At 35.6% G+C, this 27,597-nt stretch overlaps 1 protein-coding gene across 2 annotated transcripts in view; it reads left to right on the forward strand.

Annotated features, from left to right (window-relative positions):
• The first annotated feature begins 2,971 nt into the window (after positions 1 to 2,971).
• The window catches only part of CFAP46 (cilia and flagella associated protein 46), a 72,302-nt gene continuing 47,676 nt past the window's right edge, over positions 2,972 to 27,597 (forward strand). The window contains exons 1-17 of one of the 2 annotated variants that reach the window (XM_023930367.2): positions 2,972 to 3,368; positions 3,692 to 3,816; positions 4,782 to 4,913; positions 7,715 to 7,779; positions 8,285 to 8,449; positions 9,769 to 9,892; positions 11,270 to 11,364; positions 12,160 to 12,267; positions 13,323 to 13,422; positions 15,056 to 15,154; positions 16,542 to 16,732; positions 18,668 to 18,896; positions 19,904 to 20,024; positions 22,821 to 22,944; positions 23,847 to 23,977; positions 25,328 to 25,470; positions 25,986 to 26,119. In XM_023930367.2, coding sequence (XP_023786135.2) covers positions 3,320 to 3,368; positions 3,692 to 3,816; positions 4,782 to 4,913; positions 7,715 to 7,779; positions 8,285 to 8,449; positions 9,769 to 9,892; positions 11,270 to 11,364; positions 12,160 to 12,267; positions 13,323 to 13,422; positions 15,056 to 15,154; positions 16,542 to 16,732; positions 18,668 to 18,896; positions 19,904 to 20,024; positions 22,821 to 22,944; positions 23,847 to 23,977; positions 25,328 to 25,470; positions 25,986 to 26,119 — 2,135 coding nt within the window. In that variant the 5' untranslated portion in view covers positions 2,972 to 3,319. The remainder of the gene's footprint in view (positions 3,369 to 3,691; positions 3,817 to 4,781; positions 4,914 to 7,714; positions 7,780 to 8,284; positions 8,450 to 9,768; positions 9,893 to 11,269; positions 11,365 to 12,159; positions 12,268 to 13,322; positions 13,423 to 15,055; positions 15,155 to 16,541; positions 16,733 to 18,667; positions 18,897 to 19,903; positions 20,025 to 22,820; positions 22,945 to 23,846; positions 23,978 to 25,327; positions 25,471 to 25,985; positions 26,120 to 27,597) is intronic. The other variant, XM_023930368.2, reaches the window with a different exon arrangement.

The following is a 27,597-nucleotide window of genomic DNA, read 5'->3' on the forward strand; positions in this document are numbered from 1 at the left end:
TTAACTGCTTCAATGATTTGGTTATAAGTGCTTTCTAGGAACAAGCAATTAAACTTATAGAAAACCAGGTTGATTTAAGCTTTTAATCAGAGAATTGATAATGACAAATAATTTAGTAATACAAGTTAAGTGATCATGATCAATTTCTGGACAAAGAGAATAAGATGCATAGTGTCTATAGATAACACTTCCAGTTTGTCTAAATCTCTTTGTAGCCTAGAACTTTAGTCTCTCTCCTTCATTGCTCTTTATGTGCATTCATAGCTTTACATTAGTATGCTGCTTGGGAATAAATGGAATCTATATGTCTAGTCTCCTCGGGGTCATACACACATTCCATGGCACGTAATGAGAAGGGACACCACCCACAGTACAGATAATGAAGTTGGCCTTAAGCTGCCTTAGGACAAAGCAGAAAGAAAGGAGCGACAGGTGAGAAAATATTACAGAAAACCATTTTTGTAATCTCTTACATGTTAAAAAAGCACACTACTGCAAAGCCCTCTGAGAAGGACAAACGTGTAACACATTAAGTGATATGTTTGAACCTGCAAACCAGAGTGCAAAAGAATCAGGAAGTAATTATAATAAAAAAGCATATGGAGCAAACCAATGGTTCCTCTGACATCTATATAATTCTCATTAGACAGTATTTGGTCTGTGCTATTTCTCATTCTCTCTAGACTCACCTTGCCTGTAGGAGGACTGGATGGGACTGGGCATGTTGTCTACTACTTCATCTATTCAAGGAAAATAAAAGAAATTCTATAGAAGTCAACTGGACAGTAAAGTAATCTCCTTGGTACACTTTCTTTCGACCATTTACAGGAGATGTGCTGTTTTAAAAGTTTTTACTATATGGTTTAACATGACTACTTTAATCTCTTATTTGTTCAGACAGGTGACTTTAGCAGCAGCAAAGGACACAGACCCATTAGCAAAAGCTACCAGCCATTTGCCACTGGTTTCTATTTTATAAAGTATCAGGAGATCATACTTGTTGTTGGGTAACAACTAGGAGGATGAATACCTATTTTTTAAGTTTCCAGATTTGAATACCAGTCATTCCATATTGGGTTACAATTTCAGAAAAGTCAGAAAGCTTAGTGAAGTGATATATGACCATCACCCAAATATCCAATTTTTTTTTAGTCAGTTCTTTGATTTAATTCCTTTCAGTTAATTTAAAAATTAATTCAAATTATTGACTTTAACTTGGTCTTGTTTGTTTCCTTTTTATGTTTTCCTGGTCATTTTACCATGATGTAATTAGTAGATTTTGATAGTCACAAACCATGTCATTATATAGCAGCCAGTAATTTTCCATTGAAATTGGAGATAATACAGCCAGATTCTTAGCACAGTGTCAGAGACTGAAATATTATGGTTTATGGCTTAAACATTTTCATGACAGTCTTTTGCTTATTGTAGCAGAACTGTATCATGAAAGTTGTCGAGAAGACCACCATACCCTGAATGAGGTCCTGACTGAAGGCTATTGACGGCTCCCTGACAGAGGTAAGTAACAACTCAGGGCTGGGGACATTCACAAAGCACAAGCTTAACACCTTCAGGGTGGAAATCACAGCCCCAGGGCTGTCGCACAGACCCTTGAACCAAAGGGAGGGAGGAAAAAGGCTTTGGGTGTGTGTTGGAAAATCCTCTGGCCAGAGGCGCAGTGTCTGTCCATCCTGCACTGTGCAGAGGAGCCTAGCTGAGGGGTCCCTTCACCCAGGGAAAAAACCACATTCATGTGAAGGATAGGAGAAGGGATGTTATAGCCCATCAAAGGCTCCCACAAAGGAGTCCCCAGACTCTGCACCACAGCACTGAAGCAGCATGCAACAAATCCAGAGTCTAGCAAGGGACAGTGTCAAATTGGCCCCCTGCACAGGAGAACGTGGATGTTACCACCTGGCCCAAAGCATATATTAATCTATGGGATTTTATACTCTTTGGCATGGTGCGGCATGGCGGTGATAGTCACTCTCACCACCAAGAAGACCAAACGCAAGGGGGCAACAAGACCTCGTTGGGACCCTTGGATAGATGATATGCTTCCACCTAACTCCTGTCAGTCTCCCCTGGTCCCTCCACCCCATGCACACTTTCTATTTCTTTTTTTCTCCTTCTTGTTGCCTCTTCTACTATTAAATAAAATAGATTGATTTTTTTTGCAACAACATTTGACCTCGTTTGGTTTTAGTCATGTTATTTGGTATATTTTGAACCTTCAAAGTTCTTTCCATTTTATACACAGAGAGTTAATTTTCTTTGCTCTTCTGGGTTTAAACTGGATCATAGCACCCAGGTATTTCATGAGGAGGAATGGTAAAAAGAAAAGAAGTGAATGTTTATTTTATGATGGTGCCGTTTTGGCCATTATGTACATTACAGAAGTCAGTTGAGTCTTCACATACTCACTTGTATTTGAGGAGATACTAGACTTACACGAGTCTGGGACTCTGCCAACAGACATCCAGAAGTGTCTAGGCTGTAGCCGAGTAAGAGTTACAAAATTTGGGTACATACAAACATCATATATGTATATAAGATGATAAGCCACAGTAAGCCATTGTTATTATTATCTAACATGATTACACAAGACTAATATATTGCTTTCTGCTTCAGAAATTGATGCACATTTGATACAGGGTTTTTTCCTTGTCCACCTAATTTCAGATTAGTTTTATGTCTGTTCATTGTTATTCATAGAAGCAAGACAGTTACTTGATTTAAATGGGCACTGTGGCCAGAGAGGAGTTTCGTAGTAGAGGTAGGGATCGATTCTACTCCTGAATTCTTTACAGACCCTTGTACTGGAACAGCTGCTTGTACAGATATGCAGTCTAGTTTGAAGTGAAAAGGGTTTAGGTTTAAAATTGAGTTTATGTATGTAAGCCTTTAAATTGTCTTCATGACCTGGTGTATTCATAACACTACTTAGTGCTAGTTTCATCTGCAGGAAGGCATCAGTCGTTGGCTGTCAGCCCTTCCGCCCGTGCGCGCTCCGGTTGCCGTTCGCTAACAGCTCCCGCGGCCGCGGCCCGGGGGCGGCTCCCTCCCGGTTCGCCCGGCCCGTGGGGCGAGGCCGATGGGCGGAAGGGAGGGAGGCAGGAGGGGCAAGCGCTCGTGTGTTGCCGGAGCGCTCCCAGGATACGCCTGTGTTGTGGGAACGAGCGGCCGAGGGCAGGCTGCGGGTGTCTGGCAGCCGCATCGCTCGGCTGTCAGGACGAGGCTCCGGGCTTGCGGAAGGGCCTCGCGGTCGCGGCTCGGAGCTGCCCCGCTCCACTCGCGGTGAGGCCCGTCCGGCCGTGCCATGGAGCTGGCCGTGAGGGAGCGGCTGCTCGCCGCAGAGAGCGCGGGAGGTGAGCGGGCGGCCGGCGGCCGCGATCTCATCACCGTCTTTAAAAAGAAGTGAAATTAAAATACGACTTTCAGGAAAACAGTTTGATCCTAATCTGTTTTCTAAATTCACTTTCTAGTGTGCTAACATTAGTGATTTTAAATAGCAAGACAGCTATTAATGCTTCCTCTTAAAACTGTGTCTGAGTAACGTGTGTGTGAAATTATTTTCCTTAAGCATTCTTTATTTATTTTTGCAGAGGAGAGACTGAATATCAAGTAGCTCATTTGGATGCAATCATGTACACATGGAAGCAAAAATTCTTTATTCCTTCTCTTATTTCAGATGTTCAGGCTCTGAAGAATGCTTATGAGTTAATCAAATCAGCTAGTGAAGGACAATCTGCACTTGATTCATCAGATAACATCAGCACCGACTTATATGTTGTATGTGCTGAACAAGCGCTTCAGGTTTGTAATTTAGGTCTTTTATCTGTATTAAATAAAAGCATGTGTATGATATACTGTATTTACAGCTGTTACAGTTAGTACTTTAAAAATCTCAGGAGTACCTGAGAAAAGTACTAACCCTTCTAGTTTTGGAGAACAATTCTTTAAACATGCATTTTCTGTTAAAACTCCACCCCTAAAATCCTCACTTCTTTATAGTCAGTCAGCAAAGTGTGGTTTGTGAGGTTTGTAATCATACCCAAATTAGCAAAGTGTACCATAGTATATAACAAAAAGTTTGCCATGCCTGTTTTCTCTTGTTATAGAAAACTTAGCATTAAGCAATTTGGTTATGACTGAAGAAAATACGTTTGTGAGCATCCATACCATGTGAAAGAGCTCTAATGGACCCTGGTCCATTCTAATTATGAAAAGCTGTTGTTAATTGAAATTACTTCTATAAAATGTGGTAGAGATTTTTAATTTTGAAGTATTTGTTAACATTCAATTTATGATCATAAGTGATTGAGTTTTAAGCAGACAGTTTGTAGTAAAACTTATTTTTTTTTTTTCCCAAGCTGCAATCCAGTCAAAATCTGTCTGTGGTCTGAAAACTGAGGTGTAACACTAACAAACCCCTCCTTTAAAAAACTCCAAAATTCTGTTAAGATTTTTTTCTTTATTTTAACAACTGTGTTTAAAAAGGAAACATTTTTGGATACTTTAAGCAGTTCTGTGGCTGACTGAGGAGCTATGTTAAATAAAGAAGCTTTTTTGTTACATACATTTGGAATGACAGAACTATGCCTTTAATAAATTGTAATGGGCTTATACCACAACTGGTATGCATCTTTATGGAGTATTGCTTACATACTGGTTTGGAGTTAGATGTTACCCTTGATTAGGCATGCATTTTAAAAAGCTAACAATTCTTGATTATTTCTTACATTTTTTAAAACACTGAAGTGCTTTTTTGTTTGTTTTAGCTGGGATATCTGGAAATTAGCAGTGACTGTCTACAAATGTATTTTAAAGGAAGATTTCCTGTGAACCAATTTCTTGGCAGAGCATATTTGTGCCAAGGCCAGTTGCATGCCCCACGCTCTACAGATAATTTGGTGAGAAACTATAAAGGTTGTTTTATATTAAGCCTGGATTTACTAGTATTTATTCCTAGGTTATGTGTTGCTTTCAGTCATTTAAAATACACAAGGATAATCAGAACTGTGGGAAAAATGACAGGAAATATAGTAACAAGTAGTTATGAGTAAACAAAACTTACCGTCTGAATCAGACTAATGTTTCAAATATTTTGGAAAAGACAATACAAAAGAATACTTGTAAAAAATTTCAGGTGGTTGATTGTTTTAAGTCACCCGCTTAACTTTTTACCTAAATATGATACTTTCAGTATTTCAATTAGCTGTAACTGTTGAAATAATTACTGACTTTATTTGGGAAGTATTTCGTAGGCTTGTGGGAAGTGGAGGACTGAAAAAGCCCTCAGAGAGGTTGTACAGTTCGCTTCTGTAACAGTGTGCTTCCATCACTCATCAATAACATTTCCATGTAGTACTTGGATGTGGATTTTTGTAATGAGAGGTGGTAGCAACTCAGCAGGATACTTGTGCTTCTGTGTGTTGCTTTGAGGTGTTACAATTCCTTAAATATGAAAAATATTTTTCATCTCCTGCTGATTTTAAAATGGAGTGGGATATGTTTTCTGTCTTCAGTATTTCACTTGTCCTTGTACTGTGATCAGTCAGCTTTGATTATCTGTTAATGGTATCTAGCCCCCCAAAATAGATGTAACAGATGTTTAGCATCATAGAGTATTCTGAGTTGGAGGGGACCCACAAGGACCATCACAGTTCAACTCCTGGATCTGCACAGAGCAACCCCAAAAATCCCACCCTGTGCCTGAGGGAGTTGTCCAAATGCTCCTTGCACTCTGTCAGCCTCGAGGTCATGACCACTGCTCCGGGGAGCCTGTTTGGTGCAAAACCAGCCTCTGGGAGAACATTTTCCTGATGTCCAGCCTAAACTTTTCCTGACACAGCTCCAGCAGTTCTCTTGGATCCTGTCCATGGTCACGGAGAGCAGAGGTTGGTGCTGTCCCTCCACTGCCTCTGAGGAGAAAGCTGCAGAGTGCAATGAGGTCTCCCCTCAGACTCCTCCAGGCTGAACAATCCAAGGGACATCAGCCAGTCCTTATATGGCTTCCCCATGAGGCCTTCACCCTCTTTGTAACTCACAGTTTGTGTTATTTGTGTTCACAAATATACCTGAGAGATGTTTTAGTAGTCTCTTTGAATAATGTGTTTGAATTAACTCTCAAGCTAGAATCTTTCTCCTGTTACATTTTCTGTACTTTATTTCTTCTGTGAGCACATGTAAAGAATAACTGGTCAATGAGGACTTTAAAACCTCATGCATGTTTGAAACGTCCAATGTCCAGTTACATTTCTAAATTAACAAACTATTCTGTTATGTTTTGTGAATCTCAATCAAAATTTGCTGTTTTCTTCTTGGCTCTTGCTAACTTCTAAGAAGTTAAAAATGGTCCCAGGTTGCACAGTCCTGGCTTGGTTCCTTGTGTCATGTGTTGTAATGGTCTTTTAATATACACTTCATGTCAGTTGTAAAGTTTTTTCACTGCTGTGTTCCTAGATAATTTATGAAAGTATGTGACTAAGTAATCATCATTCATGTAGAAAAGATAAATTTGTCCTTATTTGGTTTTCCTCCTAAGGAATCCTTCTTAATTGATGAAGATGCTTGTGTTCTTAAGGGCCAAGTGCAACTTCTCTACTTTAGTACATATTTCATCTCTGGTTTTCTCTTTATCTAGGCGGTTACAATTTATTGCTCAGTACCCTTCTTATGCCATCCTAGAGCTCCATAAGTCAGTCCCAATTCTCTTGGGGATCTTAATTTCTCTTTTCTAGCATACTATAGAGACCCCCTCTTGGTGTCATCCCATTCCTTCTCATCCAGCTCCACCTTGGCTTTGCTATTTGCACTGCATCCTTCTCCTACACTTTCAAAAATCCCTTTATGCTATCTGAGCCATCTTCTTTACACCCTGCCTTCAGGAATTTGTACATACTTACGAGATCTTCCCTGAGCCGCCTTCTTCAGGCTCAACAGTCTCGGCTCTCTGTCTTTCTCCATAGAAGAGACACTTCAGTTTTTTCTTGACCTTTGCAGCCCTATCTTGGACTCTCTGCAGCATCCATGTCTCTTTCATACAGTAGACCCCAGAACTGGGAAGAGCGTTCCTGGTGTGAATGCTGAATAGAAAGAAAGGTTCACATCCTTCAGCCTGCTGGCCACAATCCTCCTAAGGACACTGTCAGCCACCTTAACAGCAAGGGAATGCTGCAAGTTGGTACTCCTTGACTTGGTGTCTACCAGGACACCTAGTTCCTCCTCGGAAGAGCTGCTTCCCATCTCCTTAACGATAAAAAGGGCATGCTTGTTACATCATTTTGTTGACAAATTCCTGTTGAAGTCTTTTTGAAGAAAATAATCCCTCGAGATTTTTAATGGGACATACAACTTTTTTCCTGCTGAATTTGCTCTTGGATATTTCCGAACTTTCTTTGCTGAAAGTTTAAAAAGTATGCAGCTTTGTAGTTTTGGAAAACTTCAGTCCTGATAATTCATATTTGTCATAAATGAAGTAATTTGAAAATACAGTCTTAAAATTTGAAATCAGGAAAACATATAAATAGGCTATCAACCAGTTTTTAATTGTTGTGTTTCTATAGCAACAACTTACTAAGGCAGTATGTTTTAGTTGAGATTGGTCTGAAAATAAAATTTATGAAATGTGAACATATTGAAGTAGAAAAAAACCTACTGATTTATAAATGCCATATTCATATTGCACTAGCTTTTCTTTGTTCTGTTCTAGGAAGAGTTTGAAAAATTTGTGCTGTTTTTTATGAAGGCAATAGATTTTGCAACCCATGACAGAAGGTAGGCCCTGCTGACAGGATTTACTCTAAATCCCACGAAATACTACTGATTTGCTTTTTCAGTTCTTTGTCTTGATTTTCATTAGGTAGCATGGAGTTGTGTTGTTCGGGTTTTTTCTTTAGATTTTTCCTTACATTTTCTAACTCCTGTTACTGCTGTGTGTGTTGTAACAACATAAGGACACTGCAATCTTACATCAATGGGATGTTTAAAGCTGGTAGATATCTCAGCATTTCTTACTCTTTTATAGGTATGATCTATAGAATGAGAGTACCATGTTAGCTTATTTTTAAGTCATTAATTATTGAGTAGAGTATAATTGCAAGAGTTACCATATTCTTCTTGTGCTGTACGTGTCTTCTCAGTTCTTAGTCAGGATTGCTTCCAATGAAAAATAAAAGTTTCACTTTTTAACTTCTTAGAAGTGTCTTACAGTACTCAAGATGTAATTTTATGCTTATTCAAGTTCATGAAATACTAATTTTTTTTTATTCTTATTTTTCAGGTATTTTTTTTTGATATATAATGCCTCAGTTCTTTATTGGCAACTTGTAAGGCCATTTCTTAAGCCTGGATACCGCTACTGCCTTATTCCCAGCCTTTCACAGATTATAACAGCGTTAAACCAAATTGAAGAGCAAGACAGCGAATGGCAAGCAGAACTCATGATGTAAGTTTAATTATATTTTTTCAAGTGGACATTCTGTAGTCCTTTTGGGACTGCTACATGAGGTAGTCTGTAAAAAGGTATATTTCACCGGTAATGTTGTAGATGTATTTATTGTGAAAAGCTTAATTAATAACTTTTTAAAGAGACATCTAGGTAGTGAAAATAAAAGGTGCTTCATTTCAATATTTACTTCAAGCTTGAAGTTTTAGTGACAGGGAGAGCTGTGTCCTAGATCGGATCTGAAATTTCATGTAATTTTGGATGTAGTGTTTGAGTCATTGATAGTAACTGGAAATAAATTGCACATACATATCAATGTATTACCATTCTTCCATTTCCTGAGAAAAGCTGGAGTATAAACCTTGAGATAACTGTACCAAGAAGAATAGTTTGATGTGCAAACGGAGGAGTGTCTGTGTAATTTTCCAACGTCCCACAACCTTTTTGCAGAGGTGTTTTGATCCCCTATTCAACAGATTGATTCCAGTTCCTCTTGCACTCCTACCATAGCTTTTCCCCTTTCTCTTTCTGAACTTTTCTGTTTCATTGGTCTATAACTGTGGTTTATTGCTATGTAGCATTTTCTTTATTAAATGAATCTGGAGGAAAGCAACAAAACAGTCCAAGGGGTGTGCTCAGGACTGTCTAGAATGCCATGCATGCAGTTTCTTGGTACAAAACTTTTACTGCAGTATTGGTGAGAACAAACAAATGCACAAAGTGTGTTTGTGTTAAAAAACTAATGGTTGCACTTATTTTTTTTAAAGTTGTATTTATTTCTAAATTTTTTAAAAAAAAATTATGATTATCGTTGTTGCTAATTTATGTCATGGAGTCACAGGCTCTTTTTCAGTCGAATCAGATAAAGTGTAGAAAACCTAGTAGATATATCGCAGTTTCCAATATGAATAGCTTTCTTTTGCTAAATGGCTTTGAAATACTAGACTTTTCAGTTGTTAAAGGAGAATCTTAGAATATGTCTCACAAAAATGTTTTTTTCATACACTTCTAAAAAAATTAATCTTTTTAATTCCTGGTATGTTCTTGAGAAAAGTTTTCAGAAAAAACCTCCAAATTTTCCAAGATTCTTATTGTGATCTGCACTAAATATGTGTTAACAGCTTTGTATATCTGGAAGAAGAAAAATTGTAGAAATTAGAGGATCTCTTCTGTGTTGAGTCAGTGCTTTATAGCACTAATCACTTGTACTGCGTTTAGAAGTGGTACCTTGATTACAGAGAGTGTTAAAAATATATGAATAAGAATTATTTTGGAAAGTGTTAATAAATATGTAATACAAATGTTTATTTGATCTGCAGAAATTTGCTTGAGTGTTTCCTTGATGCTTCAAAACTGGAAGAAGCAAAAGAGTTTTCATCTACTGCAGCAGTCTTTATTAAGGAAAATGTTCCAGATAAATACTCTCAAATATTTTCTTTAATGGTAATGCTGAAAAGTATTTTAAACTCCCATTAAGACAGGAGCTCTTAATCTTTCATAAAATAATAATTATAATTGTTACATAAGCTGTTTTCTTCATTTCAATTTTGTGAGCTACCAAAAAATTCAGTAGACATGCAGAGATTTTCACAAATTGTGTATTTTTGGTACTATAAGCTAGACAGCTCCCTACTGCTCCATGTTGTTTTAACATGTCATAATATAATGGGGATAAGTGTGGCTAACCCTAAAAATTCTGTTTGGGATTAATTGCTTTTGAAAGAGAAGGTATAGTGAGAGTAATTTAAAATGACTTATGTCACTGAGGGCATCTTTAGTATCTGTTGACTTTTCTCATGCTGATAAATACCTAAGTGATCCATACTGAACTCTATAAACAATTCTGGAAAACTGAGAATATGACAATAGCTCACATTTCTTGCATGCCTTTAATTTGGGACGTAAGAGGGTGAAGATGAATGTGGCAAAAGCAGAAAGAGGCAAATAAAACTCGCAAGTTGTGTGCAGGCATATTTTCTTTCATTCTACTACACTATTTGTCTTTTTCTATCCACGCCATCAATCACTGCATTTCAAAAGTGTATGCTTATATTACAAATTTCTCTAACATTTGAATTAAGGGAATCAATATACAACATTCCAGAGGTGTGATAATAATGAAATAATCACCCTGAGGCAAGCTTGAAATTGCTTTTGTATTTTTTAGAATTATTGAGCAAGCTGTTTGACAATGTCCTTAAAGAGAAGAATGAAGTAGTTCTAAAACTGTGCTTGGGCTACCGAAGTATGATCCAAGCTCTTGAGTACTTTTGTAGCAGTGTACTGGAGTCTTGGAAAACTTGGTGTTTAGTACAGCTTAAGTAATCAGTATTGATAGTTGTGGAGAGTCAGTGTGAGAGTCAGAAGAAATGATCTGCATACTGTTAATGTGTAACTCTACAGTTAAACTGAAGTAACTGCAGTTTACTGTAATGTCTTTATAATATTTTTTTCCCCTACCTATAATCTATAGCTAATACAGATAAAATTTAATTGGGCTTGTTTCTCCCAGCTGGATGAGATGATTTCAGAATGAGTTCTATCAAAAGGTGTTAAAAATGCATTAATTAGGATTTTAACTCAGAAGGTAGTTCCACATTTATATTTCTGCTAATAGTTCTGATCCTGACTATCAGAAGACCAGTATAGCTCTATTGGGTGATCTTTGTATTATCTATGCAGAACAACATAGATTATCACAGTAGCCACATTGCCCTTAAAGTCCATGGAAACAGTCAACATACCTGCTTTATTGTAGCCCTGTTGAGTGTTGATCCATTTCTTATTTAATAAAATAATAATTAAATTATTATTTTATAGGTGTATCACAAACTAATGGATATTTCCCAGGTAGAGAAGGAAATACAAAATTCCATCCATCTTTCAGTTATTTATAAAATGCAGGTGTTAAAGTTGTAAGTATGAAAATGTATCCTTCTACTTGTATTTTGATGCTGCCTATTACAGAGGTAGGATCAGGTTCAGGGATCCCATATGCTCACAGAAAAATCTACTGTGGTTTAATTTCTCAAAAGGAAAATTATAGTGACAGTTTGAGTAGTAGCTGTCAGGTCTGTCTAGACAACAGCCTCATCTAAAAAGTGAGCTAGCTCTTTGAGAATGTAGGGATTAGTGTGTTGTACACGTGTTGTCAGGATAAAGAATTTGGGAGTCTGAAAGACATTTTAATATCAAATGGACTCCAGTTCCATTCCCAAGCTACATACAAGAAAGTAAAAATGAAGTGGGGAAATCACCTAAAATACAATGTACAAATCATGGAGCATAATGCTTTTTAAACTCTTTAAATTTTAAAGATTTAAGAAAAATTTGAAAATTAGAGTTCATAGCAAAATCCCATGTAATTTTTTTTTGGTGTCTCAAGATTTCCCCATTTTAAAAATATCAAATCTTTTCTTAGTAACAGTAGATTCATTTATACTGACACTATGGGGAAGGAGTCTTGCACACTGGTTTTTTGTTCTGGAATAAAATTTACTATCCGAAATATCAATTCGGATGCTGAAGTTAGGCTTTATTGTTTTTTTTTTCCTTGATATTTCAATATCCACTTGATATTTCAATATCAGTAGCCTGCTGATACCTTGAAATAAGGGCCATCCATTCTGAAGTTAGGAGAGTTAGTTCAAATGTTTAATGCTATAATACTTCTCACGAAAAATTATGACCTAATTCATTACATGTTGCAGGCAATGGGACACAAATGAATTTCCAAGTGATGCCACAGCAAATCTGAATTCTCTGTATGTGCTTTTGAAACAATATGATGTACCTCCAGCATTTGTTCTCAATGTGAAGTGAGTTTTATTTGTCATAGCCCCCTGGCAGTTGATGAAGCTGATCCTGCTTCCATTGAAGCCTGTCAAAATTCCTGATGACCTTGCAGAAATTGCACTCTTTCTTAGTTGTTCGTGTTGTGTTAACACATAGGTCATTTTAAAAAAGGACAAAATCCTATTAGGCTTTATGACAGAACCCAAGATTAAATATCTTCTTCCATACAGCTGTTTGCATAACATGATTAAATATTTCCATAATAATTTCTCATTGATAAAGTAAGATTTTTCAAAGGTCTTTAAATTGACATGTACTTTTCAGACTGTAGCTAATTTTTAACTTTTCCTGGGGCTTTTCCAAACTCTTCAGTGTAAGTTTGAAATGACTATATTGAAAGACTACAATTCCAGTAGTTATATCACAGCTGTTACATATGGAAGTAATACTACATTTTTACTTGTTAAGCTAAACCCTCTCTAACAATATTCAGATATCTCATCACTTCTCCTATTCCACACAGTACACTATGCTCATCTGGTTATTTACAGACATGCAAACAGTTAGAACAGAGTTTCCATCTCTGTGTCTGTGTTCTTGGTTCCTAGGTAGCAGAATGATGGATTTAACTGCTTTGTGTGCCAGTTCACTGAATTGTAGTTCCAAAATTTTCAGCAGTTTTTCTGCAGTCTGAACTTTCTTACTTCACCGAGTCTATGCTTCATGCATTTCGTTCTGTATTTTTTGTCTTCTTCATTCTGTTTGTGCAGACTACAAAGGAGTATGTAAATTATTTTTCATAAATAGATTAACCTTTGTATTTTTCATGTAGTCAACTTTGAACTCTTTCTTTTTTCCTTGCTAACTGTGGTCATTACAAGTGTAATAATAATAGTAATGATAATAATATTTGACATTTTAATAATAATAATTCCTCTAATATTCATATGACTTTCAGGTTTTCAGATACATTGCACAGTTACTTTCAAATAACTTTGGTTATTTAATTCCATGGTGTTTTTTTAATTCCATGGAAGAGCAAAATCAAACTCTGAGTGATGTTTTTGTATTTTTGAAGGATTCCTTTGATTCTGGAATTAGCTCATTTTTCTCTGAAAGTAAACTGCACTGAGCTCACAGCTCATTGTATACTTGATTTGAAGAGCGCTCCAATTACTGTAAGTTTTAATTATGTGTTTAGATTTTTTTTTTACACACAACCCTCCAACTACCACCCCCCTTTTGTGTTTATATTTAAAAAATAGTAGTAATGGTTCTACAGTATTCTGTGTATTGTTTATATATTCATTGAAATCAATAATTATTTTGATACTTGATCCTATACTACAGAAGTAGATGCAAAGTCAGAAAGTAGGATGTGGGTAGACTAGGGTGATTAGCAGTGCAGTTTGTTTTGGCAAATAAATATTAACTGTAAATTTTTGCTTATGTTTTAAAATGTTACCTGTGCAAGGGTTTGATTGGAAGTTAAATTCCAATTTCTATTATAATGATCCCACTTAGAGTTACTCATAACACTTAACTTATCCTCACAGAATTTTTTTTAATTCTGGATGTTTGATTCAGGCCCATTATTCTGAACATTTCCTGAAAGTTTAAAATCATATACAAATCCATAGCATTCCACCTAGATCAAAGATTCACAAGGATTTAATTGAAGTCTTTGTGTAGACTGTAGTCAGAAATATCTGTTGTGCAGCAATATAGAAACTTTGCTTCTATTTCAACCTTCTCCATTGGAGTTAATGTGTTTTTAAGTGACCATCTTCAGATTGCCCAGCATCACTGGACAATGATTTCTTGTTATAGCGGAGTAAGAGAAATTTATGTAAAACTTTCAGTTCCTTGGCTTTTGCCAAGTACTGGCAAATTTCTCAACCATTACATGAATTCCATCTCTGTGTGTATTTGTCAATAAGTTTTTCCACAATCTCTTTTCTAGTCATGAGGATGTTAAATTACCGAAGATCATGCTGAGTGATTTGATAATAGCTCATAATGAATTAGGAATGGAGACGCTGTCTGAATTTCCTTACCACACCAATTTAACCCAAATGCAGCGTATCTTAGGTGTTTCTATGATCCATACGTATAATTTATATGATTTAATAATCAGCTCTTTCTTAAGCTGTTAAAAGTCTAACCTCATTTTACACTTAAAAGTTTCACTGCCCATCAAGCTGAGTCCTTTCTGTCTTGACCAGATTGACTTGACTATTCCAAGCATGTATCTTTTTATTAATGTTAACGAGTAAATGGAAGAGGGCAGATTTAAATCAGATATTGGGAAAATATTCCTCCTTGTGAGAGTAGTGTGGTCCTGGCACAGGTTGCTGGAAATACTGTGGCTGCTCCATCCCTGGAAGCGTACAAGGTCAGGTTGGACAGGTTTGGCGCATATTGGGATAATGGAAAGTCTCCCTACCCATGTCTGGCACTGGATGGGGTTTAAGGCCCCTTCCAACCCAAACCATTCTGTAATTCTAGGATTCTATTAGAACTGAAATCAGTTCCTTCTACAGTATAGAAGGAAACAGGTGTACGCTGATTTTCTTGCTGCAAATTCTGACAATGAGCAGCTTAAAAGTTATTATGCAGCCTCCAGTGAGTAAAAAGTGACTGCAGTTCAAACAACAAATTCTATTCCCTTTGTATCATTTCAGTTAACTGGCTAGTATAATGGGATTTTCAGTAGGAAAGTACAGTGCTGTGTTACTGCAATTGTATGGGTTTAATCTTTATTTCTTTTTAACTATTGAAATAAGCATTTTCTGTATTAATACTTCATAGGAGCAAGGGAAACTTATTGAGATAGAATGTCTGGAATGTGAATATGAAATGAAGAAAAATGGTACTGAAATTGTGACTTATACCAAAGGAGTTGTTGAGGTATGTTCTTTAACTTTGAGGGGAAGGTACAAGTTTTAATTTGCTAAATGTGGAACATTGCATTTGACTGTGTGTCTTAATTACATTATATTGATAAGGAATTATTTTAACCTTCACAGTCTTTTCAATTGGATTTACAGGAAGGAAATGGAGAAAAATAAACCACAGTTGTGTGTTGATCCCTTAAGTCTTCTGTCTGACCATAAATAATATTCATAATATTTTACTTTCCAAGAGCAAAGATAGTAACATTGAGGCATGGAAGGGCAACACTCTCATGTTTTCATATTTTGCCTTTATGGGATCTCTTTTCATGGAATATCTTGGGTTGGAAAGGACCACTCGGGCTCATTGAGCCCGTCTCAACTGTGATTCCATGTTGTGGTCAGTCTCATAAAAAATTCTTGTGTCAGAGAAATGCATATTGTTCCTGATAAATCATCACACTAGAGAGGATTTTCTTGAATTTCTGTGGTCAGTTGGCTCAGTTATAATTCAGATCATCAAAGTTAGAAGCCTAAATATCCATATTATCAATGGGATTAGAGAGATGCTTACAATGAGCAGTTTAGACCAGCTGTTAAAGTCACCTGAAGTTCCTACAGTAGGAAGTAGGAATATGTTTAATGGAAATTGGTAGTGCCAAGACTTTCTCCTACCTAGGGTTGTTATCATTTTTGTTACCATTTTTATTTTTTTTGGCTCATTTTGAGTCCAGAAATTAAACTCACCTTTTGAAAAAAACCCTCTTGTAAATGAATTCTTCATAATATGAAATACTACTAATACTAAAATGTTAAACGGGATATTTGGGTATTTCCAAACTTTAAGTCTATAGTGTATGCAGTTGGAGAGGGATATTGTTTGATTTTTTCTGGTTTTTGGGTTTTTTCACTTTCATAACCCCTAAGAATAGCATAATAAATGACATGTCTGTTACTGTAGGTAACGTTGGCTTTTAGATTTAATAAGAACCAAGTTTAATTGACAGTATGGCAAATTCCATTCATAATACTTCTTTTTTTTCCTTTTCTGTACTGCATCTGTAGATGAATGTGAAATAAACCCAAAACAGCTAAACATTCTGAATTCACAAGTATCCGCAATTATCAAGTTTTTTTTGTCATAAGACTGGGGAATAGCTGATGGACTTCTGCCAGAAATATGTAAGAACAGCCTGGAGCACCTAAAAGAAATACTCCTTAGTTATTGATGCCTGTTTAAAAAAAAAAAAATTAAAGGAATTATTAAGAAAAAAAATTCCAAAGTCTTCTGGCTGAGGGGCTGCTTTCTACTGAAAACAGCCCTAAGATTAAAATTTGAAGCAACATGTAAGAAATTCCATTCATTAAATGTGGTAGTGCTAATTAATTCTTCATGTATATAGGCTCAGCTGAAGTTGATAAAAAATCTTGAATTAACGTTAAAACGTGCAGTTCATTTGGGAGATCCTGGTGTGATTCAGGTTGTTTGTGCAACCCAGTGGAATCTGTGCTTACCGTTACTACAACGCAATTTGCATCAACATGTGCGAAAGCCACTGATCTCAGTTGCTGATGTCCTTGAAGAGATTGACAGGTAATTTTCAATGCTCTGTACTTTTTTGAAAGGTCTCAAAGCATCAACCTCATTTAAAAGCTCAAGTTCTGTGATATTAAGTGTCAGAGAATTTTCCACTAGCTTGTAATAAATTCATGTCTGCATGTTGCATACATTTCTCTGTTAATCATTTAAATATAGGTTCCCTTCAGGCACAATCTAACACTGTTCAATGAGCTGTAACAAATATTGAAATATTGTAGGAATTTAAAAATACTCTAGTTAATCAAAATTATGTGAGAAAATTCCAAAACTGCAGTATATATGCTGGACTGTGGTCTAAATTCTTGTGTTTTAACCAACATTGCTTTTGTTGGTTAAAAAAATAAAATTAAAAAAAAATACTTTTGAAGAAAACGTCATGGCTTGTATAGTATATGTCAAATAAGACAGTTCTTGCAAGATACTATTTTTGTATCTTTGGTGATACTTTTTTATTAATTGAAAAACCTACTGTATTAAGAAAATTTCGGATTTTTTGAGATATATTTTTCAGTTTGCTATTATGCCATACTTAACCTTTTGCACCTAAGTATTTTCACCAATTTTTGTCAATTTGAGTCAACAAGTAAATATTATTGTTTGGTATGTAGTAGAGTTTGGGCCTATGCATAGTCTGAGTGTTAAGAACAGAGATCAGAATTTTTGCAGTAGAGCGAGTTGCAGTTGACACAAGCTGCCATTTAAGCAGTACACTAGGTGGTTTCTGCTGCAAGTATTGCAGAGGAAGGTGAGGAATCTAATTTCAGTGTTTTTTAATTTATTTTTTTTTTAGTTGCATAGAGACTGGATGTACACATGCATGAAAGCACGATATTGTATTACTGTAATATTATTCAAGCATTTCTTATGTTTTCCATATAGGGAATGCAAGATCAGCATAGGCAACTTTGAAATTTGTACTAAGTAATAAACAATTTTTCTCTAAAAGCTTGAAGGGAGATTTTGGAGCAGTTAGAGTTTGAGGGTTTGTCACATGTATATTCTTAACACTCCAGTAGGCTCAGTCTCAACTCTGATGTGGTACTGTCTCTGGAGATTGAATGAAGTAATTTGTCTCTATTAATTTGCCTGTCTTAATTTTTGTTTTGATTGCAGCTTTTATGTGTCTACTTTGGTCCACAGGAAAAGGTGATACTTGTTCAGTCAGGCTGGCTCTGATGTGGGCATACATTAGTTCTATGGCATGATATTTGATAGGCTTGAAAACCTTCCTTCTCTCTCTTTTTCATAACTTTGCTTTTATTTATATGATTTTTTGTTTTTCTTCCTGAAAATAATCAGTAGTAGCATGTAGAGCTCTGAGCTGTCATGAACAGCTTTCTGGGGCAGATGATGGATAGGGAGCTGAGTGTACCTGAGACTGGAGAGCATGCAGCTTCTGGTGAAAACATGCTGGCTCCATACAGTGGTGTCAACATCACCTGTGTGGACACAGTACTTAGAGTGAATATGTATGCCTGAGCTGAGCAAATACAACCAGGGCTAGACTTTCAGGAGTATTAGCTTCTACTTAAATGTTAGGAACAGAGAGTGAACTTTTGTCAAAAGTCGTTATTCAGCACATTATCATTTCTCTGGCAGTTAACTACTTTAGAAAACCTTTTCACTTGATTTGCACACCTAAGTGGTGCTGAAAGAGTTCTATGGATGTATAAAGATCAGTTAGTCCACAAGATGTGTTACTTTCTCCTACAGGGTCAATGAAGTAATATGCAGTTAAATTTTCTTATTAATTTCAATTAAAAAGGCATGATACTGAAAATCAAAGAAAAAAGTCAGTTTGGAAGGGAGTACCAGTTTTAATACTAGAGTCTCTTTTAATTATTGAGTTTCACCTTTGGGTGAGTTTTAGGTCTAAAAAATTTAGTGTGACTTGTTTTAACAGTTTACACTTCAATTTGTAATCCTTAGCATGTTGATTTTGTTGCGTTGCCAAGTTCATATGGAAATAGCTCGTATTGAAGAAGATGGGGATAGACTAGAGGCTGCTCTGGAACATGTGCAAAAAGCTATGCACCTGAACAACAATGGACAGTATCGAGAACATCTAAGGCTGTGTTTTAACCGCCTTCGTTTGAGTGTCATGCTGTACGAGCCACCTGAGCATCTAGAGGATCAGGCGTTAGTGCTGATTGAACAGGTAAGCCTGAAGAATAAGGTCTGTGCCTGGAATAGGCTTGCTTATTAAATTCCAGCAGAGGAGAGACAACTTTTTAGTAGAATTGCATATTAGTAGAGCAAACATAAGCTTGTTTTCAGAAAACTGTCTTTGCTTTGTTGCCTTGAAGTGGTCGTGCTGCTTCACAGCCTGAAGATTGTAATAAAGGACTTTTTTCCCCAATTCTTTCAAAGCTTATTTCTTGGAGGAAGGTGGGGAGTTGTTAATTGGCAGAAATATCAGGAAAAAAAAAAAATAGTAGTTGTCAATAATTAGGATGTCGTTGCATGAATCTGTGTTTTGTTTAATGAGAAACACAGTGTCCAAGTTGCTAAATGTACTAGCTATGAGAAAAAACCAATATTACGTGACACTTACAAATGCCACTAAATAATACACTCTACAGTCACAATATAGGCACTGTCAGGAGTTACTGCATTTAATTCTGTTGTGCTGCCTTAGCACCTGAACAAAAATCATACTTGCAATTGATTGTTTTTCCGGTTTAAATGCTTTTCCATGCAAGCTTACTCTATTTAAATGTTGCTTTGGAAAAACCCACACCTCCTCTGATTTTGGCTAGTTCTTAGCAGACCAGGACTTTTTTTCTATTTTATAACAATTCCTAGTTACTGTACACTGGATATGTTTCTGTTGGTTGTAAATAAATACTGTCCTTTGTTTGAGAAGGTATAACATAATGTCATTCTATATACTGAGGGAAATACTGTAAAGATTCATGAGAAGCAGGAACAGTACTTCATATTAAATTACCTGTGGTGTAATCATGTGAAAATCAACAGAAGTTCCACGGTCACTTTCAATTACAATAATATTGTAGAATGATGTGTAAGATACCTAAAGATATACAATTCCTATGGGTATTCTTTTGGTAGTAGCAAGTTATATGATGTGTATTCTGTTATGTTTAGTAAATAAGATCTAGTTGAAATATAAAATGAACCTTACAAGTTCTTTTCTTTATATAGGCTAAAAGGGGAAACCAAAAGGATAATGCAAGGAAAAAGAGATCCCTTCTGGTAAATGCAGGTCTTGCATTAGCTCCTGACACATTTCAAATAGTCCTTGACAGTGAAAATGAAGCTAAAGGTAAAGTATGTGTGTTTGACTAAAAGTTGCTACACTTTGCTTTTCACATTCTTCAAGGCTGGACATAGCATCTAGTGGCAACATATAGGGAGTATTGCAATACAGATGAAATGATAGTTCTGCTGAATTATGTGGCAGACTTCCTACCATTTTCATTAGGGATCTAAAAGTTGTATGGTGATACTGGGAAAGGTATTGATTTCCCTTCCAAATTCCTCTGAATCTTACTGTTGTGCTGTGGTGTGCTGTAAGTAGTTCTACATTCACTGTGTACAACTCCTGAATGTTTTTAACTAAGGCCATTTTTAAGTGGTGTTTTCAGAAATTTCACCCAATAATACCCTGCGTTAATTACACTGGGTATTCTTTCTATATTGTAATCGTCTTTTTCTTCTAAGGTCTTGCTTTTGAGAGCTCTAGTTTTGCACAGAGATTTAGGTATGAATTCATGATTTGCTTCTAAAACATAGAACATAAACGGACACATTCCTTATGCCCCAAGCAGCTTTAGTTTGTGATTATATAGCCTCTGGTTGAGGAAAAGTGGACAGGGAACAGACTTCCCAGATTGCTTAAACTGTTTTATATTCTTTGGGCAATAAAATAAGTGTGTGTGTGTGTGACTAATTTTATTAACTTTGAGTGGAGCCAGTGTACTCCTGCAGAGAGGAGAGATTATGCTGGAGGAAGGGAATGCTGCAGAAAGAATCCCTTTGCTTGCAGAGCAGCCTGTGTGTGCTGTGGAAGACCATGCAGTTCTCTCATGCTGTCTGTTCAGCCAGGCCACAAAGTTCACCTTGCATATCCCCATTTCAAACTTGATCAACTAATCCCTTACAACCCAGAGTCTTATTTACAGATCAACTATTCCACTCTGTGCAGTCCTTTAAAGAATGTGAAAACTATGTTGCTGGAAAGTACTTTCATACATTATTTAAAGTGATAAAATTTATTGTATTTGTGAAATTAAGTGAATTAAAATCATGGACATTTCCTTGCTTTTAAATTTTAACTTGACAGCTGTACAATTACTTTTGAAGTTCCTCAGAATAAATTGAGCACACATTAGCCTTCCAGACTGAATCTTTAAAATGAGTGAGATTATTACGATACTGAAACTATTACAAGACTTCTTTTGACACAAAATTTTATAAAATTTTATTTTTATATGTATATTTTAAAGTCTGAAGTACTTTATAGGTATTTGCTGGTATTGTTTAGCAGATTTTTGGAGGATCAAGTTAAAACCTGTTCTGTCTGCATAATGTTAGGGTGTCCTTGCTTAGATTCTAGTGAATGTATAAACTCATTGGGCTTTCCAATCATGACAAATTACTTGTATTCTAATGCAAAACATGTCTTCTCTGTAATTTGACTACCAAAAAAATGAAAAATAAAAAAACAGTCTCTTTTTGATGTGTTTGTACTGCTGGAGTAATTTTTTTCCTCAGGAAGCTAGCTTCTTCCTCCCTTCATTTCTGTGCTGGTTATTTCTTTATTAATATTTCTGCCTAATACCTTGTTGACTAAGTAAAATGAAAGACAGTATTCTCAAAAAAAAACCAAGTTGATTGAAAATGCATTCGGTTAGATAAACATTCTTAAAATTTAGTATGAGTGTGTACTTTACTTATTACATGGTTCACTTGCTCTTGAATGAGCCTAACTAGAGCACTACATGTCCTGTCAGAAAAGAGGTGTATTTGAGATATTTGGATACTAAACAAGCACAGAGCAGTTTTGGATGGGACCAACTGTAACTTTTCTCTAAAAAATTCTTTTTCTTTTCTTTTTTCTCCTTCTTGATTCTGCTGCACTTCTGTACTTCTCTTCTCCTGGATTTTTCAGTCTCCTCTGAGCTGAGCTCCTTGGGGATATTTCTTCACAGGGAATCCCGTTTATCACAGTCCCCCGGGTCAGGACAAAAACTTCAAAGCCTGTTAGAATCTTGTTTCTCGTGTTTATTAGGATGTTATCACAAAACTTGGCAGGTCTCTCCAGTCTTTCTGCACAAGTTCAGTTCACTGCAATCTGGCTCATTTTCTTCTGATGGTACAGAATGGCCTTGTGGCTCACTTTGTGGCTCACTTTGGCTTTGAAAGCACAAAATGGCCCCAAACTACGCAGTTCTTTTATCTTTATACTTATTTTTATTCAACTAACAGTAGACATGTGTATTTTTTTTCTTAATGACCCAATGACCCATCACCTATGTGCTGCACAGCGGCATTTTCTAACCAATCACTTACTATTACCCAAAAACCTCTAGAAGAAAAACATGAGGAAGAAAGAAGAAAGAAAAGAAACAACATTCTAAATCCTCCATCTTGCCTTCTGGTTACTAAACTAACTTAAACTCTAAACTAACTTTTTCACCCAGTGACTTAAGAAAACTATTCTACACGCTCGCACTTTCAGCTTTTCTATCTAACTTTAACAGTTGTTTTCATGTATCACCATGAAAACATGCTCATGAATTTCATGTTGTATGAAATTCAGTGTTCTTCTGGACCTTAGAACTAAGTATCAGAAACAAGGGCATACACTCTGTGTCTCAGACTCCAACACCAACTGTATCTCAAGATACAGGAAAAAAACTAAAGTAGGTGTAGGTGGAGTATGGTTTTTTTTCATGTTGGTTGGTTGGTTGGTTTCAGGAAAGCTTGAAGAAATGAGAAAAGGGATGGATTTTGAGTGTTTCAGCAAGAAATTATGGATCTAATTGCTTGCCATTCATGTGGGTTTTTAAATTTTTAATACATTAAATTTACCTTTAATTCTTATTTCTTTACCAAGTTTCCTCAGGTAAAAGTAATAGTCAAATAAGCTACCTCTGTGCAAAAGCCCAACATCATACTAAAAGTGTGGAGAAAGTTGATGAACATCTGAAACACTTAAGAAATGAAAATGGCAGAGAAAGGTAATTGCTATAGACCAGGAGTGTCTCTTTCATCTTTTGTATAAGTCTCCAAGAGGAAAGATTCTGTCTCAGAGGATTTTAGTGGATGGTACCTTGTAAGAGGCTGAGTATTTCAGCCACTGGCAGCATATTGAAGCATGTGTATAATTTCTTGTTCAAAAAGCTCTGTCATATTTCCATGCTATGCAGAAATTTACTTTTTCCCTGTTTCTAATCTGCTCTTTCACATGCACACTGAAACTCACTGTGCTATTGATATGGCCCCAACATACAGAGGGATGTGCAGATTGAGGCTTGTACTTGATGTAGAATTGAAACTTGCAAGAGTTTTTTGTAGCACATCATGTGCTACAACCTTTTTGGTAAAAAAGCTAAGTAGGTCATTCTGAAAGTCAGAAAGATTAATCTGTAGAAAAATGACAAGTTTGATTTTGACTATATATCATTTTGTCATTCTTTATTTAAAAGGATGTGTCTACATTTTTGCTGCACTAAAAATTCCTGTGCTGAAATTTAAAGGTAGTTGTTTTCTAAAAGATTCTAAATCCAATCATGTTTTCAAGACTTTTTTTTTTAATTCTCAACATTAGTTTTGAAATTTAACTTGAAGTTTAATTTATGAGATAGAAAATGAGGGTTGTCACACATATTTTGAAACTTCAATGTAATTACCATCCAGGACAAGAATTTTGTCTCTTGATATGCTGAGGAGATTATTCTTAACTGATAAAGTATGTGTTACCTTTGCTCTGACAAGAAGTCTTCCATATATTAATTTTGATTAGGTGTAATTTTTTTTCCTGATGGCCATCATTATTGACATAATTGTTTGCTGTCAATCCTGATCTGTGAAAATTAATCATGCTTATTAACTAATTTTATTTATGCTTTTTCTTTGGTAGAATTATACTTTGGGCAGATTTGGCAAAAGTTGCATGCAAACAGGAAGTGTGGGATGTCTGTCGTGCAGCATGTAGATTTTGTGTCTTGTATGATGATATTTTGTCTAGGGAGGCAACAAAGCATAAAAAAGGTAAGTGACAAATTATTTTCAATGTTGTAAGGGTTTTTTTTTTTTTTTCATCATTTATTAAAGTTACTAAAAGGAGTCAGACAATATTGTTTTATTTCCTCCCATTCCCAAAGTTCCCTGAGTTTCTTTTCTGGCCCTGCATGTTGGCAAACATGGAATATTCTTTCTACTTCCAAATCTAGAAATCAGTCATTATGGTTTTTTGTAGAAGCCATACTCTGCCATCAGAAATGTTTTACCAGTGCTGTAGAGAAGGACTTCTGTGAAATACATCTGTCTTAAGAACACAGGCAAATTTCCTAATCGTCATCTAGGTTCATATCATTCATGCCTGATGGAGCTGTAGAAAAATGGGTTGTTAGTCACTTTGCATGAGGCTCACATGTTAACATTTTTTACTCTTTAATCCTCTATTAGTGAGTGGCTCCTCTGAGGTATCCAGCATTGTACCGTGTTCCTTGAGGGTCAGCTGGAAACCTAGTGCACATTAAGAGTTTTTAACTTGAGGGAAAAAGCACTTTCAAATCACTCTCTGCTTGCTGGCTTTTAAAGTTGGTTTTGTCAGGGAGTTTGTAAAACTGACATTTAAGAATAGATGATACTGTTTTTCTTTTCACTAGCCAAAGTTAATCGAACCTATTCCATATTATTTCCAAGGTCCATTTAAAATAGGACATCAATCTGCTGATTTTCTTTCACAAGCTTTGTATCTTCAGACTAGCTGTGTTTAATCTTTAATCTTCTTTCCAAACAAAATAAGGGAAAAATAAGTACACTTAGCAGAAACTGAAGGCAGCCATGTGCCAAAAATGTCACGAATAGAAATTGGTATGTTCTTTAAAACTTTGTGTTTGTATTAAAATGATCTTAGTCCTTTCTGCTTTTTACTAAAACAAAGAAAAACAATGCTGTTTCTCTCTTTACCAATGTGTGCATTACAGAAAGTCAACCCAGACGATGATTTAAATGCACAAAGACTTTAGTCTCTGCATAATTCAGTTCTATGCTACACTTCCATTAATGCAATAAAATTGGACTAGAGGCCATGGGGTCTATTCACACTGAAATTTCATTATGCATTTGTCGTAACTGGAGCAAGTTATTTGCTGCAAATATTAAATGCTATGCACAAATGCAGCAAAATCACAGGTAACAGATGCCTCAGCAGCACTGGAGAACACATTTTGAGTGCAATAAATGGTACTAATGAAAAAGTTAACTGCATGAAATAGTTACAAATCTCTTCTTGTTAACTATTCCTTGTGAATTTAAGAATATGTAGGGATTTGTAAATTTAAAAATGAAGATGATTATTTGCATGGAAATAATAATGGTTTTTTTTATTTTTAGCACAAAACAACACTAATCCAACTATGATGATCGATGGTCAAGGTGACAGCTCATCAGGAGAATCATTGCTGCCTGCTAAATCCTTCTCTTTTGAAGCAGATTTGCTCAGAATACTAGCAGAAATAAGATTTATTAATGCAGAGGTAAATAAATTGCACAACTGTCATTCATATTTGTTTAGTTTTGTTTCATATACAAATCTTGAAGCACTGCAATTTTGAATTTAGTTATTTTCTATCTCCCTAGGAAGTAAAGGAAGAAGTGGTTTCATGAAGCGACCTTATCAAAATACTGTGTGAAAGTAACAATATATAGCAATAGTTTTACTGCAGGTGCTGATAAGACTTCTTTACAAGAGATTCTACTGTAAATTTTTGTCAACACATTTCTGGATCCAGTTCCAGCATGATTTAAAAACTTACACATATAAATTATCCTTTTTCCTCCATGTAATTATTCAGTAAAATTATATGTAGACAATTTTAAGCTTATGAAGTACTAAGTGTTGTATTTCATATACTATACATGCCTGTACAACATTTGAAAAAGCATTTTGTATTTTTTAGTTTTTGAAGAGGTAAGAACACTAACATGAAGTCATAGTCTCTTTTTACAATGATAACCTGGGTAGATAATTTATTTCTCTGTGTCTTTTCAGGCAACTGTTCATTTATTAAGATTGCAGGGAATCAAACTGAATGATCATGCTGTTCCTTCAGAAGCTATGTACCAATGTCATCCAGGATATGTTTCATATCTTCCTGAAAGTGATCCAGAATGGAAAACGTACAGGTGCTTTTTTGTAATACATATCAAGAATAAGGAACTCTTAACTGATCATTATTATCAGACACAAATGATAATTGCAAAAGCTATTTCTCTTTAGTAAAATTGTCACCAAATTCCTCATTTTTGAAATGGGAAAAAGATCTAAATGGGAAAAAGATCCAAAAAATAGTTTGAAATATTTTTCTTAGGTTTCCTTTCATTCTGAAGTGTGTACTTTATTTTTCATTTAGCATTTATTTCTCTGAAACTAGAAGCTAGTATTCCAAGCTGAAAAATTATAAAATCGCTGTACATTGACACTTAGATTATTAAATTCTGTATTTAAAAAAATGTTTCACCCAATTCAAAAAGCTCTTTTTGTCTTCCTTTATAGCTTCTATGCATATAATGATTTTGTAGTACTGAATGCATACAGTGCATTATTTCAGTTTGCAGATCTAGTGTGTTCTATCCAATCAACTGAAATGAATTTGAGAGAGTAGAATATAGAAAGTACTGGTCTGACATGATAATTTCTTGAGAAGGAGAAGAAGGGGGAGAGAAATTTCTGAAGATGGTGCTGAGACTCTTCTGTTCACATTCATAGTTATACCAGCCTTACTGTTACCGTGGTTATGTCCTGAGAGAGCAGGATGCCAGAGTTGTGTCCCTAGGTCTGTTCATTAAGTTTGAAAATTAAGTAAAGTTTCTCACACGGTCTGCCTGCAAATGTTCAGTAGAACAGGAAAAAATATAAACTGATCAGAGCCAAGGTGCAAAGAAGATGAGAATTCTGTTCCAAAATTTGCTACTAGCTATTTTTAACTTTCCCTAATTAGATTAAAAACCCGTAGGAAAGAGGACTTTGGTCTGGTACTGTGTCCTGTACCATTGCTGACATAGTAATACCCAGTATCAGTTTATGCTTTAGACTTTATGACTTCTTAACCATGACAATTCTATATGATCATTCAAGACTGTAGTTTTAGAATTTTTTTTCTTAAATAATAGTACATTTTTGTAATTAAGAAAGAAAATAAGTTTTTTGAAAGAAAGTTACTACATAGACTGTGAAAAAATGTTACTGTATTTAAAACAATTACAGAATTTCAGAGCACCTGGAAATGTCTTTGAGTGCAAGAACATATGCAGTTTTATGTAAAAAGGATACATCCTTAACTCTCAGATGACATGCCTCACTTATATCTATATTCAAATACAGCCTTAACATGATCATTTAATGATTTCTTGCACTGATGGGTGGATTCACACATTCATTTAAAAAAACCTGAACATGTGGATGAAACATGAGCCATAGACACTGTTTTTGAAGCTAATAGCATTTGAATGTTAGAGACTACTCATTTTATGTTGATACTACTTCCTTTTCTGAACAGTCTTCTCATCAAAGTAAAATATAAGTCAGTGGATGAGAACTTAATAAATGCAACTGAAAAGTAATAACATTTTTGTTCTTGTTGTTCATTAAGATGTAGGACTGC

The sequence above is a fragment of the Cyanistes caeruleus genome, chromosome 8, assembly GCF_971803275.1.
Source record: "Cyanistes caeruleus chromosome 8, bCyaCae1.hap1.1, whole genome shotgun sequence".
NCBI classification, from domain to species: Eukaryota; Metazoa; Chordata; class Aves; order Passeriformes; family Paridae; genus Cyanistes; species Cyanistes caeruleus.